The 26,812-nt window shown below is 42.4% G+C and overlaps 2 protein-coding genes across 3 annotated transcripts in view; both read right to left on the bottom strand.

The window, feature by feature from the left end:
* The window catches only part of slc6a20 (solute carrier family 6 member 20), a 132,300-nt gene that overhangs the window by 23,454 nt on the left and 82,034 nt on the right, over positions 1-26,812 (bottom strand). The gene's annotated exons all lie outside the window — the stretch shown is intronic.
* dyrk1b (dual-specificity tyrosine-(Y)-phosphorylation regulated kinase 1B) overlaps positions 1-26,812 on the bottom strand; it is a 56,317-nt gene that overhangs the window by 23,454 nt on the left and 6,051 nt on the right. The window contains exon 1 of one of the 2 annotated variants that reach the window (XM_085802995.1): positions 6,897-7,098. The exons of the other annotated variant lie outside the window; for it this stretch is intronic. Coding sequence (XP_085659121.1) covers positions 6,897-6,999 — 103 coding nt within the window. The 5' untranslated portion in view covers positions 7,000-7,098. Of the gene's footprint in view, positions 1-6,896; positions 7,099-26,812 lie in introns of those variants that run through there. 2 annotated transcript variants of the gene reach the window in all.

Here is a 26,812-nt window from a genome sequence, read left to right as displayed (position 1 = left end):
CAACACACTGTGCAACTCACAGAACAACACACAAACAGACAAACACCTGTTCACAACACGAGACGAACGCATCATGTCAACAGAGGTGTCCACCTGATTACAATGTTCAATGCACACACACACACACACAGACACACACACACACCAGAAACATCAGCCCATGTGACCTCGCCACGATGTGATTAACACGGTCACAACAACTCACACACACACTGACAGGATCAAAGAACACAATGAGTCCACAACACACACCAAATGAAGATGTTCAATCAGAGCTCAACCAGACCCACACTATCACCTGGACCCTGAATGCACCACAACTGTTTTGTTTTTTGTTTTTTTACACTCTCACAAACAGAGACCAGTCACTTCCCAGTCCAGAGCTGTGTGTGTGTGTGTGTGTGTGTAAACACCACATCCTGGTTGTGATGTGTTGTGTTACCTGTAGAGGTGTGAGTCACAGCTGCTCAGAAAAAAAAACCTAGATACTGTTTATTATTATGAATGATCCCAGTTGGCTGTGTTCAGAAACATGAACAACAGAAACATGGACCTCTGATCTAAACTCACAGTTTCCCACAGGCCCTGAATGTGTCTGAATCCACATGTATCTATGACCATAAAAGGTCATGTGACACCTTCCCTACTTCTGCTGACTTTGAGCTACAGACTTTAATAAACTTGAGTTTCGACTTCCAGCTGTTTTCTGACATCTTATACACTTTTTAAACGATAGCTTCAAGTGCTGCTACGCTTCTTCCTGCCATCATCACAGTTTCTAATGGAGGTCTATGGGAGCAGGTCACATGGCCTTGTTATGTGGATTCACCTTCAAAATAAGAGTCTAAAGCAGGTAAGAGAAGTTTTAACAGGAGACAGAAACATAACGATTGTGATTCTGTGACTTTTCATCTCACATCATCATCTGTTAAAACTTCATCCACATCTTTCTGTTTATGGTAAAATCACCAGTCAGCTGTCAACAAGGAGATATTAGTATGTCAGCTATCATTGTGACACCAGTACAACTTCAGAGAGTGTGACTTTTATGCTTCTTCGTAGCAACACCAGTCCACCAGAGCCTGGTAGCCTTGGACCCAAACCCCGATAAGTATTACTGATAATGTGCTGGTATGGGAGGGGTATCAGACGTGTGTGTTTACATCTGAATGACAGATGTACAATTAATACAGCACCAGACGTCATTAAAACAGCTTATCAATTGGAAAAAACAGTATGAACGTTCACTTCAGGACCTCAGGACAAGAGTTAACGTCCACACCAGCACTGACGACAACCAACCAATGATGTTCACGGCACAACAGGTGTTCCTAATGAAGTTACCATTGAGAAACAAAGAGCAGTTGAGCACACTGATAGTTGATCATCAAAGAAAAAGCTGTTCTGACTGACTGAGTGACCACGGTTGGCGGTCGTTGGCCATGGCCACATAAACTAATGACTCAGATTAGGAAATACATTCTTGACCACATTAAATGATCAACTACATGATGCCCTCCATTAGGACAATTACTAACACAACTTACTTTATTGTTGTGAACTCTCTCATGTGGACAAGTGATGTTGGGAACTTGTTTCACGGCGCCACTGATGTCAGTAATATCAAAGTCTTGTTTGTGAACGGTGCAGGCAGGCAGCCAATGTCTGTCCAGTTTGAGACGTTGCCGAACCGAACCAATGGGATTAGGATATACACAGAACAAGACTGGTGGTCATCATAGAGATACATCATCATCATCATCGTCATCATCATCAGCCCGATGAGGAGATGGGAGAGCTGTCAGGACGGAGTCACACTAACCTACATAAGAGTGATGAGGATCACGTCTCATGTGATACAGAGACAGCTGAACCGATCTGGTTCCTTCAACCGTACGACCACAGAGCAGAGAGGAGCCGCTTTAATACTGAGGGTAGAGGGGGGGGGGGGGTGGAGGATGGGGGGGGTGGGAGGACAGCTGACACAGATCCCAGTATCAGAGGATATCTGGACTGAACTATACCTCCAACACAGCAACAGACACCCACATCAACACTGGCTCAAACTACTGTTGTCGTCAAGAAGACCGCCGTCCTAACCCAAGACCGAGTCAAGACCAAGACCAGAGCATACAAAGACCGAGTTAAGACCAAGACCAAGACTGAGGGGTCAAGACCAAGTTAAGACCAAGACTTTGAGGGGGTTGGAACCAAGTCACGACCAGGACCAGAGCATACCAAGGCCGAGTAAAGACCAAGACTTTGAGGGAGTCGAGACCAAGTCAAGACCAAGACCAGAGCATACCAAGACAGAGTTAAGACCAAGACCAAGACTTTGAGTGGTCGAGACCATTCCAAGACCAAGCGAGAGCATACCAAGACCGAGTTAAGACCAAGACTTTAAGGGGGTTGAGACCGAGTCAAGACCAAGTACAATGGGGTTAGGGTTAGGTTAGACCGAGTAAAAATGTAGTAGTCGATTCCGAGACAAGACCTAGACCTTTCTAGGCAACTGAATAAATCAACTGGACTTAGTTTTTGTCTTTGAAGACGTTTCGCCCCTTATCTAAGTGGCTTCATCAATGAAGTGACCAAGACCGGTCTCTAGTACCACAACGCTAGGTCAAACACACCTACATGTTGACCGCATCTACACATCAACACATTATCAAAAAACTTAATTCAAAGTCAGCGTGTTTCATGATTGACAGCCACCAAATGACGACCATCAACCATTACCCATGTGGAGAACTGGGGGGAAAGTGTTTTATAAGGAACCAGAACCTTTTATCTTGATGTAAGAGGAAAGGTTGTTACAAAGAGAGTTGAGTGCAATCAGGTGAGTCAATGGTTCCTGTCCACTTCATGAATGGTGAGTTTCAAGTTGTGCTACAGGAAGCAAAACTGACGTCAACTAGAAAACCATTTGTTCAAGCTTTTCACAAAGAGAATAAAACAAGTATTTGAATCGATAGATCAATGCCAATTATCACCGATCACACAACTACATAGAAACAGTTCTGATCTATAAAAAGTTAGTATCAACAACACAGACAGAACAATATAAAGACGTCCTGGACTCTGATAAAGTCTTTATCCTCTGTTCAAATCTCCACATTGTCTAAACTGTAAAACCCAACAGCTCCTGTGTGATGGTTTTCTTTACCAACACTGACAGTCAGTTACATCCCTGCATCATTTCAAACTGACATAATGTGTACATCTGTTTTAAATGAACCTTGTCGAAAAATATTTTTCCACAGTCAAAGCCTGACACTCCCACACTTTACAGTAAAGGGTATTTATTTTTGAAAAGTAAGCAGGAAGCTTCAGGTCTGAATCAACAGTTCTTAACGTTAACATGAGTTCACCTCAGTAGACGACTGAGTGACGAGGATCAGTCAGCCAGAGGCTGGTTTCTTTTGAAACCAAAGCAACACGTGTTAATGGGAACCATGGGAACAAATTAAAGGAATAGAAATTGTGTCAGTCATGTGATGTTCCACCATGAAATTCAAGTGAACTGAACTGTATCAGAGAGATTGAAAGGGTTCTTCCACAGGACGTTCCCTGGTTTTGTGTTTTGCTAATGGTTGTAGGGAATTTCTGTCCAACGGAAATCTCCCTTAGGTGTTTCACCACCTAAAAACCCAGAAGAACCCCCTAGAGACATCTCCAAGAACCACCAGAACCTCATGAAGGACCACTAGAAATCTTCTGAATAGCTTTTAGGACATCCCAATGAACCTTTAGAAAGTCAAAGGACCTCTGTAAGCCCTTCTCCGACCACTACAGCCTCCTAAAGGATCACCAGAACCTTAAACCCTTCTTACTCATTATGAAAAACCTCCTAAATTAATCCATAGGACCTCTGAAGAGCCCCTACAACAACTTGAGGGGCCTCGGGAACCTTCACAAAACCAAAAAACCAAAACCTTAACCAACCTAAACAATCCAAAGAACCTCCTCAGTAGGGCTGTCTCATCGAACTTCGCTATTCGAACAGAATTTGAATTATTTTCAAAATGAGAACATTCAAAGGTGAAACCTGAGGTTCAGATTTGTGCCTTCCGCAACGACGTAAATGAACATTGCGACGTTCGGAGTAGTACGGTAAATATGATTTTGTTGATGTTGTGCACAACGTAGAGCCGCAGTTTCAAATTCACGAGCAGAGTTTTTTAATTGCCCATTTGTTCGGCTGGGGCAGTACGCCTACGTGTTCCCACACTACACGCACACATTCTTTTTTTCTTTTTATCGATCGATTGGCGAACCACTTATGTGCCGATCACGGATCAACTGTGATCCTTATAATATTTTGATTTCCCTTCTTGAAGTTTTATATTGAGTTGGTAAAACTTGAGTGTGTTGCAAATGTTGCATAACAGATTTGGTTGGAAAGCCCTTTAATGGACGCGGCACGTAATAATAAGCTGGTATAGGTAAAAAATAAATTAAAAAACACATACAAAGCATTAGAAAATCTGATTTGGGGGAGGATTGAGGATTGCCCTACTCCTCACTAACCACTACAACCTTGTATCTTGTATTGACCTATTCTGCCATAATGGTTCTCCATAGTAACAGAACCACAACTGCTTTACTTCATTACACCACCGTGTTCAGTCTGATGAAATATCAGGCTCACACTGTACAGGATGTCTGATCTGTCCCATTCATCACACACTTCCTGCCATATCACAGGTGACGTTGGCTTTGGGAGCCGAGCAGGAAACACTGGAGCTGGGCCAGGACCAGTAACAAACACACATTCATCTACAGGTCTCACCAGTTACAGATTACACTATACAACCTAATGACATAAATATCATCATTATTACTATGGAGATTTCTATCATTTTTTTCTATCAATGGGCTTTTACCAGGTTATTACACTCTTACAAGTTGAATTAACCATCAGAATAAAACTGAAAAACAAAAAGGAAATTAAAAAAAAGGGAAAGTAAAGTGAGTTTTGGTGCAGATGAACTGAAACAAAATGTCAGAGCTCAGATTTAATCCACAGCTGGGTAGACCTGGACAGCAGACGTCATGAAGCCCACAATGAGCCCAGCAGCTTTTTGGACCGTCCTATTACATCCTGTGACAGACATGTAAATCTCTGTGGATAATGTGAGAGTAAAAAAAACTTTAAAATGATGATTAACTCACAGTCCTGAGCAGCAACAACCAAACAGACTCACACAGCTCCTGTGTGATCTCCGTCTCCACGTGAACCTGAGCTGATTCAGTGATGCAGCTCAGACTGATGTCAGTGATTCATTGTATTATCTCTGGGCAGTTTAGGCTGGTTTTTATTAGGAAGACAGATAATAGAACAAAGGTCCCTCGTGGATTTGAACCTGGCAACGCAGCAGATCATAGGTGGCCTCTTCTTAACCTTTTAGCCAATAAGAAGAAGCTCATGGTTTTGCAGAAGCAGCCAGATGTTGAGAACCACATCCACAACAAAACAAACATTCAGTCTTTAGACGTGAATGAGCATTTTAACAACAACAGCAGTCAGACCGTGGAGCAGCTACCAGCTCAATGATTGTCGACGTTGTTTGCACGTGCCTTCATTTACAAAAACACAACAACACATTATATCAATGTAAAACCCATAAACCATGTCCTCAGACACAGACAGATGTTGATGTTAATGTGTGCCATCAACAACATCTGTCACCACATTATTGACAATGGATGAGTCACCTAAATGAGGTGGACAAAATAATAGGAACACCTGTCAGCATGAACTACATCTTCCAAAAATGACTCTACGTAGAGTTGAATCAAAACTACATTTAAAAAGTTTGAAGGAGGGTTTACTGTTGGACCATTGGCTCCAATTTGGCTTCAATAACTTCAGCTCCCAACAACGTAATGATTAGAAAGGCAGATACTCGAAGCGACAACCTTCCCCAGCTGTGTCGCTGATCTGATCCTGGAGCTGTGGTACTCGAACATCAGTCCACACACCAGCACAACTCCACTACTACCGAGTATGATTTACATCCAGCGTCACTGAGGTTTGTAACTCGGTAAAAAGACAAAACGCTGCAGCGGCAGAGTGCAGTTGGTGCTTTAAAACAACATTAACAGTCTGGAAAAATACTTCAGACCGACTCGACTCTACACACTTGTTACTCACCGACACATATAGAGACGGACCAGCGGAGAAAGAGGAGGAAAAGTGGTTGTAAAGCTCAGTTTCAAGTCAGGACGGGGAGTTTTTTTTCTGTCTTTGTCACCCTTCAATAATCAATCATCAATAATTTAATATCAAATGTTTCTATCGTGAAGTCATAGGGCGAGCTAGTTAGCGGCGAGTCGCTGCAATGTGCACCGTGGCCACGTGACCAACGACAACTACTACGTACTACGATTCACAGTTGTGGAGTTTCGCTTCAAGAGGTGAAGTCGCTTCGTTGACAAAAAAGCGGAATCGAGCAGGCGAGCGACGGGTTGGTAGGTGGACCCACTGACACACATATCGACTCATTCATCTGTTCGGTAGTAAAACTACAAACACCATCCTCATCCAGGAGTTTTTGAAACTCAGATTTTGAGTGAAATTTTCAAAATGGCAAAAAAATAAAGAATTAAAATTTAAAAAACACAAGCGCTGCAGGTTGCACCGACGGCACTGAGCGCGATCCCATTCAGCCGCCACACACTGACACACATTCACACCAGCATTATGACATATTAACTACAACATATCCACGCTCTCGTTACACTGTACTGTACTGTACTGTACACGGAGAAACGACTCACTGCTACACGCGAACCATCAGCCGGATTAGCATGACATCATAATATGAAGTTTACACTGTGTTTATCAATGCGATTGACTGTGTGTGTATGTGTGTAAATGTGTGTGTACTGACTCTTGTTCTTGCGAAGCAGGGCAGAGGTGATCCAGGGTTCTGATTGGACCATCCTGCACGAGGGCACGGGCTTGTCCTCCACGGATGATGACGTGATCACCATGGAAATGCTTGGCAATTGTTCAATCCAGCGAGGAAAAACACTGTCAATCAAAACGCTCTCTGACTGGTTGGTTGGTTTTGGGGGGTGGGGGGGTGGGGGGTTGGGGGCGGGACTTGTAAGGAGTCAGGTAACTGTCATCAGGCGTGTTTTTTTTGTCAATCCCAGAGTTTCACTTCAACAACAGTTTACATCCAACTTAAAAAAATCAATGGATCTTGAAATGGTGGGAAACCGACCAACCAATCAATCAAAAGGCACCGTCTTCTCTGGCTTTATTTCTTCTTCTGTGAGATTTCTTTTTTTTTTTTTTTTGTTATTATTATTATTTCGTTTTCTTTTTATTTGTGACTGTGGTTTCTAAGGCAAACAACTGGTGTACAGGCAGCTCGTCTCTCTGAAGTAAAAATATAAAGGATGCAATCTCTGTCTTCTGTGGAGTTACACTAAAAGATATAGATCTCTCATTCAACATATATATTCTGTTTCTCTGTGGGAGTGGGTTGGGGGGGGTTTGTGGATGTGTGTGTGTGTGTGTGTATTGGAGGGGGGGTAAATAGAATATTTGGTTAGTCAGGTTAGCTTTTAGTTACGTTGGTTTCGGCAGTTTCATGCATTCTCTCTTTGTGCTGGAGGTTCGTACCGCTCCAGATCGCTGGTGACCGACAGTTTTAGGTAGTCGAAAAGTAGACCTGTCTTCTACTCCGCTGTGTTAAAGTTAGAGTTTGAGCTCAAAGTCCAGGCGGTGAAGGCATAGACTCTACTTGCTTATAATAATAATAATAATAATAGTAATTATAATAATAGGTTCACTTAGTCCGGGACTGGTTTAACCATAGGTACACAGCTAGTAGTCCTTCAGACATCTTTTAAAGTCGTAATCCAGAGTAAGGTTTGTTTGTGTGTCCCGTCCGGGTTTTAACCAGTAGGACACAGGACAGCTAGGTATTCCCAGGTTACCAAGTCTCCATGGTGGGATGGTGGGGGGGTATCATATGTTTCCAACAGGTCTCAAATAGATTATGAGTTCATCCAATGTTGTTGTTGCTGTTCTTCTTCCAGATTACTCGTTAAGCACACTCACTAACTAGCTGCGAAAATGGTCAAAGTCTGTCTGTGCTAACCAGGCTCGCCCAGCATGCTGCCAGGTGGGCTGAGCGAGGTAGTGTGACCAGAGTAGAGGAGGACGGGGGGGGGGGGGGGGGTGGCGGTGGTGGTGGAGGGTGGTAGGGGTGGTGGTGGGGGGTTTGGAAGAAGAGAAGGAGGTGGAGGGGAGTTGGGTTTCCAGCTGCCTGCTTTTACCCCATCCCTTACACTAAAAATAGCTCCAATTACTGGCGCTTTCTGTTCTGGTGGGGTAGTGGTAGGGTGGGTGGGTGGTGGGGGGGGGCTGGTCACTGGACAGAGTAGGGCAGTGTGGAGTGATGTTATCACTCAGATTAATCCAGTGACACACACACACACAGCCCTGCGCTGGCACCGTCCCACTGTGGGGTGTGCTGTGGTCACTCACTCAGCTCTCAGCTCCCCCCCGCCCCCCCCCAAGGGTGAGACGGGACCCTGTTGTTGAAAAAGCCTGATGATAATAATAATACTAATATTGTGATCCACGTACACTGCACACGGGGAGATCTCTGTGACGACAAGCAAGTAAACAGACCCCTTCGTCCACTGCTACGTGTTGATTTCACAGAGACCTGTTCCTCTTGAAATGGGGGGGTGGGGGGGCAACAGATCTAGATCCGGACCAGCAGGGACACTGTTAACGCACTTAACAAGCCTCTTGTCCCTGGGAGTGAGGTGGTTGGGTTGGTTGGTTGGTTGGTTGGTGGGTGGGTGGGAGTGGGGTAGGGTAGGGGTGAGGTGAGAGGGGGGGGTTCTGCCCTCAAACACTGAGGGCAGAAACTGGGCTTTAGAAAAGTTCAGATCCACGATCCAGAGAGGATGAGGAGGAGGAAGGGGGGGTCAGAAGAAGGCAAATGTTTCCGCACGGGCAGGATTGCATTATTATTATCCAGCCTGCATTATTATTATCCCCCTCTCTCCACAGTCCAGTCCAGTCCGGGTCACAGTCCTCTCTGTTTACCCCCGCACTGAATCCAGGAAGGAGTGAGTCCGTCCGTCCGTCCTCCCGAGGTAAAATCACACCAAAGTGGGGGGAAAAAAAACACAAAACAAAAACAAAAAGCGTCTGAACTGCGACGAAAAAGCCAGAAAAAAAACTTGAAACTCGTCTCAAAGTGAAGAGTAGAGAAACCAGACCCAGCGGAGTTCCTGAGCTGCTGTCAGCCGCCTGTGATCTCCTCCTGACGCGCCTCTGCTTCCGCTCTCTCCTACCGTCCACCTCTGCTGCTGCTGCTGCTGCTCGTCCGTCTCATTATCACTGCTGGGGGAGAGTTTTTCTTTTCTTTTTCTATTTTTTTCTTCCAATTATTATTATTATTATTATTCCTCCGAGGTGGAAACCTTCAACTGGGGCGATCAGGACTCATGTTTCTTCTCTCTCTCTCTCTCTCTCTCGCCCGTTTCCCTTTCCGTCGTTGCTTCTCCGTTAGACGGAATCTGTGCTGCTCTCCCACACGGCTCCCCCACCCTGCTGCGATACGGACTGTACCATGTGGCCGTGGCGGGGGTGGGGGGGTGGGGGTGGTGTGTATATATGTGGGGGGGGAGAGACTCGGAGTTGCTCTGTCTGGCGCAGCCTCAAGAAAGAGTAGTCATGGTGAAAACCGGCACTGATAATAACGCAGTGACATTACTTAGCCACCAATAAACTCACACTATTATTATTATTTATTTATTTTTTGGTGGGCGCCATATCCGCTGCCCCCGAGTAAAAAAAAAAAAAAGTTAGCAGGACGGTCGGTCGGTAACCTTCCCTCTGACCGCAGTAGTTTGTTCCGAGCAGACCTCTCCTGTCCTGTCCATTTATAGTAACAGCGGGATATATATACTGGGAGACTTTATATACACGCATACATAGACAACCTGTACTTAATTTTAATGAAACCTTCCCCTTCTACAGTTTCATGGTTTTTAGAGAGATACATATTAATAACAACTTCCCGTGGGGGGTCATCAGCAATAGGTTGTAGGCTACTTTTCTAAACTTATCAGTCTCTCTCAGACAAATGTTTTATATATAGAAAACGAGAAAAAGTTATAATGAATGCTGCTGCTGTTGTTTGTGGAGGGAGGGGACTAGTGGAAACTGAAGCTGTGTTGATAAACGACATTAAAACCCTCTCTCTTCTTCTTACAGTAGATTTATGTGTTAAGCCTACTAGTTTAAGCTGGACAAAGTTTAACCCGGTTGGATAGCTACTGTGGAGGTTTTATTTTCTGTTTTGTGTATGTGTGTGTATGTGTGTGTACAGTGAACAAGACAGCTGGGGTTTCTCTTCTTGCCTTCACACAGGCTCATTTTGTTCCTCCAGTCTTTGAAAAAAAAAAAAAAAAAAAAAATACTTCAACTTCTCTCTGTGTGCTCGGCTCAGCTCGGCTACAACACGCTCGCTCCCTCTCTTTCTCTCTCTTTCTCTCTCTCAGTCGCTCCCTCTCTCTCTCTCTCTCTGTTGCTACCCGACGCCATGGCAGCTGCGCAGCGATTGGCTACTTAAAGTCCCGTCCTCGGCTGTGATTGGCTGGCTGCCGGGGTTCTGTGGGCGGGGCCGCGCGGCTTAGTTTCCCACTGTCTCTTCAAACGGGCGCGATGCAGGAATGACGCGGAAATAGTTTGAAGATGTCAGGTAGAAATGGAAATAGGGAGGGAGAGGGTGAGGGAGGGGAAGAGGAGGAGGAGGAGGAGGAGGAGAGAAAGAGAGAGAGAGAGAGGGGCTGCTAGAAGAGGGGGAGGGGAGGGGGCAAAGGCTTCCATAAGCACATGGTCAGTGAGTGACTGTGTACAGCTGAGGTGTGTGTGTGACTGCAGCTCCTCCACAAAGCGGCCAAAGCTAAAAGTTGTTACTGTTGCTATCCGAGCATTCCGGCTAAATCAGGCACAATGCTGCCTGGGAACAGCTCGGCACACAAACACTGTCATACACCAGCTGACACCCCCTTAAAGGAAAAGTCACCCTCAAACACACAACCACTCAACTGCACTGACAAATGTGTGTCACTTCTTTTTCTTTCTTTCTTTCTTTCTTGCTTTCTTTCTTCTGCCTTTAGCTTAACATATATAAAAAAAATATATAGAGAGATAGTTTTTAACATCACAATGATACAATACTATAGCAATTCATTAATGCTTTTTCGATATAACAAAGTGATATCGATGCACTTTTGATTCAATTCAGGGATCGGTGATCGATATGAGATGACATCATTAACACAACCACTTAACATTTCATATCAAATCATATAAAATATTTTCATTTCTGAGCTCAAACCAAGACATTTGAGTGAAAACCAGCCCTCCTGTTCACTATAAAGTGCCACATTTTGTGATGTATTCAGCTTTTTACAGTTCTCACCTTCTATAAAAAGTAAACTGAATGAACATTAAATTCATATTTGTTTACATTAAATATGGATATTAGTGTGAACCTCACTACTATTTAGAGTCAGAAACTCACTTATAACTTGGTGATTAGCTACACATGTCTTTGCAAATGAAATATGAAATTGCAGCTCAGATGTCCCAGGGGAATTTCAAAATAAAGGCATGCCTAACAAATTATGATGTATCAATGTCTGATTGATACTATTGAATTGTTGATCATTGAATCGATGTATCGATGTAGATCGATGCATTGTTACATCTCTAGTCGAGACCTCATAACTGAGCAAAAGGTAAATGAAAAGGTTGTAGAGATCTTTCCATAAAATTGTATTGATCATTGCTATTTATTATTAGTTTCTCTGTCTAATTAATATGTATGACTGTTGCAAACTTTTTTTAAATTAGCACTTTGAGCTGCAATGCATGTCATAAAAGGTGCTCTATAACTTCAGTTAATAACAATAATATTATAAAAAAAATGTCTGAAAATATTAAGAATAAATATAAAACCTTGCTGTTAATAAGATAATAAAATAAAGGTGTCCAGATCAGCTAAAATAGGAACATCTGGAGGTAAAGTGTGATTTAAAGTTCCCTAAGGATAAAAGTGAAGAAAGTTTTAGCTCCATGTTACAGGCACACATTAAGACTTTGTAACATGTAATGAATAAGGTCTAGGTCACAGGTCTACTGCAGTTTGCTTACTGTAATTACCTCCTGTACAAAGGTAAGAGCTCCCATGATAATCCTGTGGCTGAAGTTTGGGAACAGCAGTAACAGGTTCTTCTGTTGTTTATTGCTGAGATTTACAACTTCATTGCCGTGATGTTATATCGACTACAGCCTGTATGTAGTTTTTGTTACTTTGAGGTAATACCGTAATAAGCCATATTCTAATACTGTGCATGAAGCCCTGAAACGGTAACCTGCACCAACAACTGAGCTCAGTGTCATTAAAGAAAAAAACTTCTGTCTATTATTAAGTGTATTTCATGTGCAAAACAAACTTCAGCTCACTTTAAATTACTGTATTTGGCTTTGTAACGTCCCCCTGACTGCAGAACTACAAACCTCTCCACACCCACATAGTGAAGAACAGGTGACCTAATGGTGCTCTATAATTATAAAATAGTCCGTCTCAGAGATAAGTCATATAAACAAGCAGGAAGTAACGTCACCGAGCAAAACCCAGCGCAGCAGCTATGTATGCTAATCACACCCAGATGTGTCACTACAGGAGGTCTGCTTCAAAAAAGGCCCAGTGCCCAGCTCAGGGCGACGACTGGGTCTGTCTGGTCCGAGTGGGAGCCATGACGGTGTGAAGCATGAAACATGTTCACAAGTTACTAGTTAAATAAAATCATCTCTCATCCATTGGGTTCAAAAACTATAAATCTCCACGACAATAAAGAACTAACTACTTCTGATGGAAAAGTTCAGGTCCAAACAGCGTCACCAACTTAATATCTTCACTAAACTTTATCGAACTAATAAATTAACTGTCCTCTTATAGTAAAAGGGTCACAGGTGCACCAGTTTGCCATATGTAGAAAACATAATGCAGGAACAGCAGCACTGGGACAAGAAGAGGAACCGTACTGTAAGTAACATTTCTTACATGATGGCCTTGAAGGCAACACAGCAGCTGTTGCTATAGCTTTTTTACTTTAAACACTTTGAGCTAAGTTCAAACTGTTGATTTCATGACTAAAATTAAACACTGAACATATAACATTGGCACTATTACCTTTTTTCATCAGGAAATGTACACACAGGGACGCCCACAAAGGAAATAAAGCTTCTCTATAGATCAGTGACAGGAAAATGTGCACTGAAGACGCTGCTGCTCCACAAGTGAGACTGTTCAGACTTTTACAGCGACTAAAGACGACCAAAACCAGGACTTTCCCCACCTGAGCATGCACACTAATTTAGATTTTTTTATGTCAAGTCTATTTCTTCCATCGGACACACAAAAGTAGCCGGGGTAGAAACACAGAAGGATCGGGGGTTGCGGTGGGGGGGACACGGTGCTGTGTGCATATCTGTGTTTGCATTGAGCAGAAAACATGGAGGGTTACCACATTTCTTCTCATCATCACGCAACACAAACCCCACAATTATCTCAGCTCCACAATTACAAGACAGATGAGCAACAAGTGAAGAAGTGTGCGAGCTGCGATGACGGGACATTCATATACAGTACAACACACACACAGACACACACACACAGACACACACACCACTGTCCTGTATTAGGTTCACAAACTGTTGCCCACCACACACTGAGCCATTATTATCTTCAGAAATGTAGTTTCTGATGTATGTCAATAGAAAACTTTTTATTTCTTTTAATGTAAGGAATAATAACAGTTAACATTTATAAGCAGTTTTAAAACTCACATAATTTGTACATTCAGTAAAATGTTAACTCAAGAGTTCACAAAAGAAAGTAGAAAAAGGTTAACCAGGATTTTAATATATGGTATTTATTACACTGATTAGTATACTGTTATAAATAAAGAGGCACATTGGTACATATAATATAATAAATAAGCATTACAGTCCTTTGTGCTCTAACGCGTCTCAACATGAATCATCACTATCTGAATCTGTGTCTTTGCATTTTTAGGGCTTGATTCTGTTGAGCTAGAGCTTTGTTAAAAGGACTTCATTTAAAAATAATAAAATGAAATAAAATTGAACTCCTCATTTTTCATTTATTTTTATTATCATTATTTTTATTTTTTAAATAAATGTTAAGGAGCGCCTGTAAAAGGGTCTGCACAAAGTGAAATGCTGCTTCAGTACATGTTGGGTAATGATACAGCAGCACAGCCTGTGAACAGTGGACTTAAACAGGCTGTGTGTGTGTGTGTGTGTGTGTGTGTGTGTGTGTGTGAATTAGACGCAACCGTTTCCTGCTCTCCTCTCCGCTCGGCCGCTCTCTTCCCTCTCTTCCCTCTCGTGCCTTCTCGTTGTTGTTGTGTGCGTGTGTGGTGGTGATGATGATGATATTAGTGAAAATGTGAACAAACGTCAGTATTTTCCCTTCACACGGTGGGTGAATGACTGAATGACTGACTGGCTTGCACTAAGTCACGTTCAGCGGTACTAACGGCCAGACAGCGGAGATTACAGCGGCAGCGCGGGGAGGCAAGCAGACTCGGAGACTCACGTGCCTTGCAGCAAAATTCCACCCGGCAACTATACACTGTACCATGGCAACAGCCCTGCCATTGGTCCCCGGTGCGTTTTCAAATGACCAATGGGATGGCCAGCCGCGGGTGATGCTTGTTGCTAGGTAAACATGATGCAGAGGAAAGATAGAGGGAGCAGAATTACCATGCTGCTACTGCAGGGTGCTTTTCAGCGAGGAGGAGTGGAGAGAGGAGCTCTTCACACTCCGACACAGCACAGCCTTCCTCTCCTCCTCTCCTCCTCCTCTCCTTCTCCTCCTCTCCTCTCTCTCGGCACTTGGCGGTGCCAGAGAGACGAAAACAAAACGAAGCAGCAGCAATGACACAGGCAAAGAGGAATAAAATAGAAGACTACTGGGTTACAGCCTCTGGGAATGGAGCTGCCACAAATGCCATTAATGTACATTTAGCTAGCTAGCCGGTTAGCTTAGAGAATTAGCATCCCCTACTCTGACATCACGTTACTCAAATAAAACACCGACAGGACAAAGTGCCACACTCTGAGCTAACGCAGAAATGTAACATATAGGCTAATATATATGTTCCTATATCCATAGGGAAGATAAGATATACATTTATAACATACACTAAAAAATAAATACAAAGAAAAATCTGTTTTTCACATGGTATAAGATGTTGCAACCATGTATATACAATACAATATATTAAAGTACATATAAATTTAATTTATTTAGATAAGTTTATTAATACAGCAAAGATAATAATAGTTAAAAAAATAAATAAAATAAAAAACTACAGTACTGTATGTTTCCTTTTTTATTTCCACATTAATTTGGACATATTTACACACAAGAAACTGGACTTTTTCTACATATATTGACACATATTTATGTAACACATGTCTACAATATTATAAACAAACATAGGCCTACATAGAAATAGACATACATGTTTGTATTGGCTGGATATATGTGTCAATATATAGAATTGTGCAAATTTCTAATAGGTCCCATGTACGATTTCTACATATGTGCTTTTTTAAAATAAAACTATTCATATATCACATTAGTGTGGGTGTTAAAGGAAAGTTCAGACCTAATGCTAACGCCACTATAACCTACTGATCTAAAAACATGTCAACGTCAGAGAGAAGAAAGCCCCGACCAGGAAATGATGCTCCAACATTTCAAAGATCATGGAAAACATCAGGAACATCATGAAGAGAGAGACTAACACTATTAGAAAAAATAAATAAATACAAATCAGAGAAATTTAGGAGCTTGTGGTCAAAATGGGTCATTGGTACATTAGCTCACAGACACCAGACCTGTTTTAATTACCTGGCTTAATTGAATAGTTTAACTGGACTATTAAGGAGACTGTGTTGTTAGTGGATCTTTACGGATGTGTGTGACATATTTTGTTCAAGTTTATAGTAAAGTAAGTACCGGTAAAGTAAAACAAAGTGTAAAGTAACAGATTACAGTGTCTATGTCTCTTGTCTTTTCAGTCCTGGACTGTTTGACCTCCATGAAAAATACAGAAAACAAACAGGTTCACAATGGGAAACCAGTTTGGAGAAGTAAATGTGAAGGGACTCGGTCAGAAGGAGCTGTATCTGATTACAGGTAGTTAGCAGCATCAGTCACTGTATTGATGCCATGCATGCTCATATGACCGTCCAGCAGACGTCCCTGCTCATCAGCTGTTTGTGTGGGATCAGGGTTTAGATAAGGAGATGATTCAAGGATCTCAGACAGACTCTTATTCAATATTATCTGTTCCAGCTGTGGGTCACAGTTTGACCTGGTTTCAGGGTCCTACAGTTGTTCTTCTCACCCGACGACCCTGGCGGTGAATGATCTGCATCTATCTGGTCATCATCTCACACGGGTCCCAGTACACCGCCCTCACTGCTGCAGGACATGTCCTCTACCAGAGTCTCCATCAAAGCGGAGATCAAAAACTTTTATTTCAAATCCAACCGTTAAAGGGATAGTTCACTCAAAATTCAAATTGCACTCATTATCTACTCACCCTCATGTCGACTAAGGGCAAATCTCGCGCGATTTGGACAGACCAGGAAGAGGAGCTTCCGCTACAAACAAGCTTGAAATATAGACTTATTTAATTTTTTTCGGAACAATTTCGCATTTCGGGGCTTCAATACAAGACGGACATTACATACGAGCAGCATGGAGGTATTTGGATGTTTTTTGGTGTGTCTTTTTGTTACGAAGACAGTTGGTATCCATTTGCAACCGTTATATGGACATGCACTGCTACGCCGAGACCCCCGGTAACTCAGAGAAGCCACGGAGGACTCTGAAACTTCTCCCGGCCCTTAGTCCACATGAGGGGGAGTAGATGAGTGCAATTTGAATTTTGGGTGAACTATCCCTTTAACAGACATGTGTGGTGGTTGAGTTGTTACGTTACATCCTCTGGACATCATCAACCATCAACCACCTTCACAGAAAACAAAAACCCAAAGATCTGCCAGTTCTCATGTTCAGGTATATCACACTACTGCGTTCAACCACAAAAACCACAGCGCAGAGGAAACCGACCCTTCACAACTTAGTGTGAGCCTTAAAACCAATAAACCATCTTCAGATTGCATTAACGTATCCTCACTCATGATCATCAGCACCTTGGGGTTGAATATATAACTAATTATATTATTTACTCAAGATATTGTAGTTCAATGCTGAATCATGTTACACTTCTACATCAGTCCTCACTCAGCCCAACCCCTGAAGGCGCCACAGGTACTTTCCAGCTTCAACATCTTCTCAGCTGTGAGAGATCGTGGATCAGGTTAAAACCATCTCTGAGATGTGATGTTTATTGTCCGACCACTTCATTCTCCGAACGTTCAGCTGTGTGCAGGTGAGATCGTAGACAAAACCTGTCCTGAACTTCTCCTATATCAAATATCTGCTTTCATTCCTGTATTAAAATAGTGTACCCAATGTGGTTGTAAGACATGTCCTATTTACTATGTGACTAGTTAGGGGAGGGATGAACAGTTAATTAAAAATATATAGATATCAATCATATTATAAACCACTGTTTGGCCAAAAGCAACATCCAAATCACACAAAGTAGAATGTAAATTTTAAAATGTGTCACAACATATCAGCTATATCACAATGAAATATATCATAACATTCTTTGACAACCTATAACGAGCAGATAAAATATAGCATACAGTAAATGAACAAATCCAATAGAATATAATATACCAGTAGTTTTGATTAGCTTGGGCTAAATAATGCTGTATGGGCAAAAAAAAACAACAACCCTGTGCTTCATGTTGTGACGTGCCAAAAAATACATACAATTTACCAACCAAAACTCTTTTAATCAAAATATTCTGTAACTGAAATAAATAAATCAAGGAAACTTAAATGCGGCTCCTAAATTACAACAATAATTTACTGCTGAGTGAGGAGTCTACAGGTTCAATAAGTTAAATAAAAGAGTGAAAACATAATCTTTCCAAGAAACCCTGAGGTACAGCGCCATTGTTGTCATTGACTTTGTAAAGTCTGTCTATGACACTAATGTCAACAAGAGGTCAATGGTGGACGAAGTATTCAGATTCTTTACGAGTAGTGCAAAGTAGAAACAGTCCAACTGGAGCTTTAACTGCTTTTGCAAGTTTTATTTTTGTAGTTTAATTCATCCAAGTGGTAGGTACAAGTCATCAGAACAAACATGTAAAAGTGTGATCATTTGTGTCACTTGTTTCCCTTTTCAAAGTTAAATAAATTAAATATTGCGATTGCAGTTATGACTGAGATAAACCATACACGCAGGTTCTGAAGTTGTGTGAAGTTAGGTTTTAATCCAGGAAACTGATTTAAATCCAGAGTCATCAACACTTCAGCATCAGACACAAATGTGATCATGATACCAGTAAATGATTTGGTCAATACTTTATCCACCACTTGGCCACATAACATCGTGTGCCTATTGAATTATTTAAAGAAAAGTATTTTTAGCCATGCTACTGTGAGGCTCCAATTTCGGTCTGTCCCACATTCACTGTTGGTCTGTCCACCAACTCGGGTCCAGACTGAAATATGTCAACAATCACTGGCTGCACTGCCTCAAGTCTTGGCAGCCATGATGGCCACAGATTCAGGAAGTTAGAGCCGGGGTCACTGTGACGATCCTCTGATTTGTTCCTGGAGAACCACCACTACCACCGCCGCCGCCACCACGAGGCGGATACTCGTGTCTCCAACATTGTCCTCTCCAACTATGTCTACACCCACTTGCTGCGTGGACGTGACATGTGGTGCGCACACATTCATGGTCCTGTCAGGATGAACTCTGACGACCTCTGTGATCGGGTCGGGTTTCATTTCGTCTACCACTTCAGCTTCAACTTTGTGTGCATTGATATCAGAGGGAAATTCTGATCATAAAAGGCCAGATCGGGTGTCCGACGACCTTTAATGCCACGTTTCTACTCTTCTTGTTGTAGCTGTTAATATGTAAAACCAGGTATTTTCCTGATAATTCTGCCTGGTTCCTTGACCTGCTATGTAAAACAAAAACGTGTATCAAGTTAATTCAATGCAATTATCAGGATTTAAACTTTGTCTCACAATGCAGTATGAAAATAACCTTCTCTATTGTTAAACTAAATAAAGTAAGTGACTGAATGACAGCGTAACTACAAGTGTAAACAATGGCTGACAAGTATTATGAAGAAAAAGACACTCGATCACGTCCAGTATATCATTACAGGAAGTACGACTAGACCAAAGGTTTTATTTCCAATATTTTGCATAATTGGTCAACGAGAAAACGGCTTCAGTGTCTTCATGACAAAAGCCGTTTTTGCTGTGCGTTTGTAATGTAATGTGTCTGTAAAAGTGGTGAAATTCAGTGTTGGATTAAAACGTTCCCGTGCCATCGTGTTCCTCAGTCTTGGAGGCTTGTGGTAACATGAGAGTGAATCACAGTTTGCTAATCAGAATATCTGATCGGGATCAAACATGAATATGTCTGGACCTCCGTGAACAGTTGGCCGTTTGGCCAGCAGCCGGGGCTTATGGGAAGCTCTGGCTATTATTTCACTGTACAAAAGACCTCAATAAGAAAGGCTAATGTAATATTGGTTATGGAGGCATCTGGGGATTATGAGGTGTTGGTAGCGTATGGCATATAGCCAACTACATGCACATACACAGGAGGGTGAGTTTACAGTTAGAGTATTAATAATCTACTTAAGTAAAAACAACTTCACCGAGATCATCACTCAGGTTTGAATCAGGTTCTCTGAGTCCTGAAGTATTAACAACATCTACTCTGGACACATGGTGTCTCTGGTAGGGTGGTGCACATCAATACAATAATATACGAGAAGTATCTTATGCATTGATAAAGTCAAACTAGATCCAGTGTCCCCAGTGATGGACAAACACAGCTAGCACAGCCACGTTCTCCTTTAAACAGCGTCTATGAGTCACTTCTAACCTTCAGCTGCATGGCCCATGGTCTTCGTTCACCCAGTGGACTTTGGTCACATGATAATAAGTGGTTGTATACAGGTGGGGTTTGTAAATCCTGGGCCCTTCGTTTCCCCCAGGTCGGCCACTGACTTGTCGTCCACGACCTTCAACTGATTCCTGATCCTGAGGCTGGTTTTATTCTGAAGAGACTATAAAACGTGGATTCTCAGAAACCTACAGAGCTTCTAGCAGCTTAGCCAAACTGGACACCAGTGGAGATCTGTGAGACCAGATCAACAGATGATGCAGGTTTGTGGAAGATCTGGTCAAAGATTAAACCCTTAAACTCATCAAGGCAGCGCAAAGACCAACACTGTCTCCGTCAGTGTAACCTCTTCCATCCAAAGTAATGTTTGTCATGTTTGTATTGATATTTTATCAATCACTTGTGCTTGGTGTTGATTAATTTATACTATGTCACTTATGATTCAGAACTGTGCAATTGAATATTTCCCAATGACTATCAGACAATTTTATCTAAAGTTTAGTTGCTTGATCAGTAGAGTGGAATTGATGCGTATTGACATGATCTCCTTAAAAGCAATCACCTGTAATTATTGTCTTTGGCTGAGAGAGGATTGGTGAAGGATTGGCCGGTTACACTCAAGATGATCGGCGTAAACTCGATCAAGGTTTCCCTAATGCTAATACGTACCTGCTGTGAACCAGTGAACTCTTGACTGAATGAACCCAGAAACAACTACAGTACTTTCCGGACTATAGAGCGCACCTGTATATAAGCTGCACCAGCTAAATGTTAAAAGAAAATACAAGTATAGGCCGCACTTGAATATAAGCTGCAGGTTTTCATGTTGTAACATGAGATATTCACACAGAAAGACAGTAGGGAACTGTGCAAGTCCGCTCGCTTTTCCGCTGTTTTGGTTGGTTGTTGGTTGTTGTGGAGCGGTGGATAATGTTACATAACATATACGATGTTACGACGTGTTACAGAGTGCGTTTGTGTGTGGTGTGCATAGACAAGAGCTGGGACACCGGGGCGGGGAAAAAAGTAGCGGCTTATAGTCCGGAAAGTATGGTAACTGAGTATATCGAACCGAATAAAACCATTTAATCGACTATTACAGACTTAGTTTGTAGATGGTTAGTGGTCCACAATATGAGTGAAGTCATTAGTTTCTCTGCAGAGCTCCGTGTGTTGGAGGTTTTTGAAGTTCAGGACTCTTTCCATGAGTTGGGGGGACAGTTGGGGGTCGAGCTGGCCCTCTACTGGTCGTGTATGTAAAGCAAATGCCGACATGTAAACACTCAACACTCACGGAAACACCAAACTATCAGCTAACATACACACAGCGAGATGTTGACAAGTCGTTTTAGACGTGAAGCGGCACATGGATAAATCCCTGACTCTTAAATACAGCACAAACTACAAGCCAGGTTGGTTCATCTGACAGGTTAGCTCATCTAAACAAGTGTCTGACATGAGCAGACACACACACACCAACACACACACACACACACACACACCAACACACACTCTGAACCTCAGACCAACAACAACACACATCGGGTTTACTAAACTGGATCCTGGAGCCAACATTAGGCTCAGCCCTGTTATAGCTGAAGGGTTCAGTTGGGTCACAGTTCTGCTGTTACAGTCGGTCCATATGAGCCTGTACAGCTCTGGAATAACACATGTAACACACACACACACACACACACACACAGTGTATACATATATATACAGGCACTGTTGCCAGGCGAGACATAGTCAGGTTCAGTGCGAGACCCAGAAATAGAGTCCCAGTAAGGACAGGTGGAGGGACCACATGCAGCAACCCTCTCGCCCAAATTACCCCGGCACACTCAGACCGGGAGGCAGGACCGAAGACCTGAGGACCAGGACGAAAGTGTGTGTGTGTGTGTGTGTGTGTGTGTGAACATGTTTGTGACACCAGCAGAGACACAAACATGTTGTGTGTCAGAGCACGTGCATGTCCAGTTGCATCACGGGTCACATTCAGGGGAAGCCGACAGTGGACCGATGTGGACTTCAACACACCAGCTGAACGGAGACATTTTGTCTAATTCAGCCACAAACCGAGGCCTGTAGCTCCTCTCTGCTCTGATGTAAATGACTTTGATCTAAATTTAGACGAGCGGTTAGGATCAGACATACTGTATATAGGTTCACATTCAGGGTAAGTCTCTGCTCAGGAGGAGTAAACAAAGGTAAACTGACAAGAACTCAGGATCCGCCGCCTGTGCTTCGACACTTCAGCTGCCGTCCTCACGTTTTTCCTCCACGGACGGTTTAACTGCTTTCACTCACTCAGCTGCTCGCTCCTTTAAAAAGCCACCAGCTCCAACACTTCACCTGCTTTCAGCTCTCAGTGCTCAGGCCTGTGAAAAACTTGTGTTGCAAAACATTTTCACACCTGGTTTTTCAGACTATTCAACAAAACTTTCACTTGAGGTCACAGATTAATTGAAAGGTTTTTACTAACACCTGCTTCAATCCTCCATAGGCGGGGCATAATAAAGTAAACTTCTGTAGTTCTGATACAAATTAAAGAAAAGTACAGGTGGGTCCATTTGCCAATCGTCAATATTGTACAGAAAAACCAGGAGGATAAAAGAGTCACAATGGAAGGAAACCAACGAGTGAATGAATTAAAGAGACCCCGAGGAGTTTGCTTTTGGTTATGAAAGAGTCTCATATTAATGTGGATGAATCTACGTTACCCACTTATTAATGGGTCAATTTTCGATAAATATATCGTTTTGTCTTTATAGTTATTTTGATATTATTTAGTGGTCGACTCGCCCAGCATTTCCTAGTTTCGGTTTCCCGTACGCTGCCTGGCGGGTCATGGGAATAACGTTGCCAGATCACTAGTTAACATCGTTTAAAGTCGGAACTACGACGGTATCTGATCGTCTTCAAACCTCCGACTTTCATTCTTGATCAATGAAAACATTCTTGGCAAATGCTTTCACTTTCGTCCATCTTGCACCTGTCCAAGAATTTCACCGTGCGCGCGGAAGCTCATGGGAAATGTAGTGTGAAAACACTTCCAAAACTCCTCGTAGTCCCTTTAAAAGTTTATTTTCAGGAGAACAAAAGCAAAAAAAAAAAGTGAACAATCCTGGTTAAACTTGGCTGAGCAGCGACCGGACCTCCAACCGAGAAGCAGACCGCTGGAACGACCTTCATCTGAAGCTAAACAATGATATTTATGGGGACAACTCGTTAAACAGACTGGACTGATGCAATCTCTACTGTCCATCAGTCAAAGACAAAAAAATAAAATCAATCAGTCGGTGAACTGATCCTCATAAAACACACCTGTACCAGAGCGGCCCACTGGGATCGGTCCTGGTCTCTGTAAACAGCCAGTCTGACCACTAAGGGTTGTGTTGTACCGGATTGATCAGAGTATTAATGTATAATAAACACTTAATTTAATGTGTAATGTTAAATCTACCCCTCTCGCTCTCTCTCTCGGTGTCAGTGTGGTGATATTTTGCAGCAGTGGGCTGCCGCTGCAGAGTGCACATAAAGGAAACACAGATTCAGATATCTGCCATTAGTCACACAGTGGCCTCTGCCTGGGTGACTCAGTGTGTCCAGGTGGACGAGGGCAGCCACAACTGAAGCCACAGAACCTATAGGCTACATTCATCCAGATATATATATATATACACATGTCTGCTGTTGCATTCACTGACCATCTCTGACTGACATGTACAGGCTGTAGCTTTAACATTAAAAAAGTTTTTCTCCAAGAACTTAAAACCTGAATTGAGTTGTGTAAATGACCAAAAAGATGAGACGAAAATACAAAATCTTATAGATATAGATCAGAAGTAGGTATTTCTATTTCATGTATTGTCCTATAACTCGGACGGAAACTATCTTTGAGCTTACATGACGCCACGGCTTTAAATTGTTCATTAATGTGCACTGTCCTCGACAAATAAACAATAAATGAAATGAAATGATGGTTGATCAATATATTAACAAACCTCTGATTATTGTGACATGGTGTCTACTGGTGGATCAGTCCTGGACCAGTTTTTATTCCCACTCACACGACCGACATCTTGATAATGTTGGTTCAATACCTGGTGATCAGCTGCTTTCACAGTAAAAGCCTGAGCTGCCTTCGGTCACATTAGGACCGTGGAAGAGTTGAATTCATGAGCTGTAACGATGACTGGTATGATGAAACTCATCCATTCAAACACCTGTGTAAAATCATTTTCAATGTTAACACGACACAAGTGTTTATGTTCAAATTTAGGACTGAAATAATTCAAAAACTTTTTCCAAAAACTTTCAAACCAACTTCCTGAATTTGGGGCTCTTGTTTCCCCTCAATGGTCAACTTCCTAACTCTTTATTTATTTTTTTAGTAAATTTACATTTAGTTTGAGGTTGTCAAATTCAAGTGTCAGGTACTCAACACTTCAGGTGAGATGACTGGTTTCCTGTTGGTTAACAGCACATGATGTAGTCAAGTTGTATTCATTTTTAGAAAACCAAGTCTCAGCAGGTGTCAAAAAAAGTTTTACTAGTAATTTATAATCATATTGTATTGTATGTTTCTGGTTGATCATAAGCCAATAGTTTTATTTTGTCACATGACAGAGTTCAATGTTCACTAATCTAAATAGTGAGACTAGTGGACATCCATGTGTCTGAAGGGACAAACAGAGCTAAGTAATAGGGTTGTGACGATTGGCGATCCAATCGTCTATCGGCGATTGGAAGGACGATCGGCGATGTTTTGTTTTCTTGCCGATTTTACACACACACACATCCTCGCTACTTTTTTATTGTTCTAATGCGCAATCTGTTTGTTTTGTTTTAATGAAGCCGCTTGGCTTGCTGCTTCCAACAGATACTCTGTCACATGACAGTGTTTCACCAATCAAATGCAGCTACTGGCTGTGACTAGGCTGCCGACGCCAGCCCTGTAACTGTATGTCACAGCCCGACGAGGTGTTCACTAATGCCACAAATAAATTACGTCCGCCATGAATGGATTTTTTGGCTTTCGGCAACGCAATAGCGTTCCGTTCATTGATCATAGTGCTCTTCCTCCGTTATTAGCCCTCACACACACAGAGAGAGAGAAGCGCGCATGCATGACAGCAGGGCACGGTAAAAGCGATACTCATCCTGGTATCAAAACAGTTTGGGTCTCTACGGCTAATTTCCTGCTTCATGATGACTGTACGGTTTTTATAAAACTCATCTGTCTTCATTTTATTGAGGGTTAAAAGGAGTCTTCATAACTGAGGGCGTGGCCTCTTTGAGCTACTCCAAACATGTCCCGCCTTTTTGTCCATACATGGATTATTTGGGAGTTAGGGGTTGAAACAAATGGAGACGATGGAACAGCTTCACACCATTTGTTTCTGTATTAATCTATCTGACATAACTTCAAGGTCTTTGGATGGGTTCTGGACATCACAGGTGCATCGCAATCTGAATTTGAGCTCTAAAATAAAAACTCTTAACGTTTCTGAAATTGTACCATTTGATTCAGACTTCCACCAGTTTCTATAACTTGATGAAGGTGATGTTCAAAGTAAAATATACCTAAAGATCCTTCAATTTCAACACTTTGTTGTCAGTAGCGATTTAATTTCTAAATTCACAGTAAATCAGATTATCGTGGCAGTGATTTGTTTATACAGAACGTACCTCCCTTCCCGAGGAACAGATAAGACACAGGAAGCTGAAACTGAGACGATGGATGAAGGACGTCAATCCCCAAAATCTTCAACAGAGGTTGTGTTTGTGGTTTAACAGGTTTAAGAGTACCACACCAGGTACTTGACCCTTGACCCTTGACCCTTGACCCTTGCCCTGACGATGGCATGGAGCTGCTCTGGAGCTGTACACTGGTTTGCCAACAACATGTTGTCCTGCCATTGTAAACCCAATCTGTTCTGGGCCACCGATCACATCTGAGCTGTTTATCGATTATAAGTTCATGTTTTTTTAGATATTCTTTCTGCTTAAATCTTGGAAGACCATTTTGTAGATTACTGCTAACCATTAAGATGAGTATGGGTTACCTGTGAAACCCAGCAGTATGTCCTTCACCAGCCAACAATCCAATTGTTTCTAAAGACTAAAACACAATCTGATCTCAAAATGACCAATCAATCAATCTCAATCAGTCTCCAACATCAGCAAACCAAAGAGGTGCAGCTGCAGTTTGTTAATTCGATGGATCCGTTAGTTAGATCAGCGGTTATGACGTCCACAGAGCAGACGCAAAACCTCAGACTCCCACTATGGTTCCAGATTTCATCACTTTAAACCCCAATCCTATTTCAACACAGCACTCTGACCTCTTCTATTAGATCTTAACCGACGTACCAAAGCCTCGACTCTGGCCCTACCCGTCACCACAGTGGCGTCAACAGGTTTCAGGTTGAGTCAGCCCAGGTACGAACCACAACGTATCTAAACTGGTCCGAAGCTGTTTGGGATAACCTGTTTTAAATACGCCTAACAGCTTGTTCTGGTTTCATTGTCCATCGGTAACCGACATGAAGTCCTTCAACAGCGCTTGGTTTCAGTTTCATTGATAATGTATCGCTGACAGTGGGGGACACTCCCTCACACCTGTCCAACA

The sequence above is a fragment of the Trachurus japonicus genome, chromosome 16, assembly GCF_045865225.1.
Source record: "Trachurus japonicus isolate A0001 chromosome 16, Traja_1.0".
Classification (NCBI taxonomy): Eukaryota; Metazoa; Chordata; class Actinopteri; order Carangiformes; family Carangidae; genus Trachurus; species Trachurus japonicus.
This window is presented reverse-complemented; position numbering and strand designations above follow the sequence as displayed.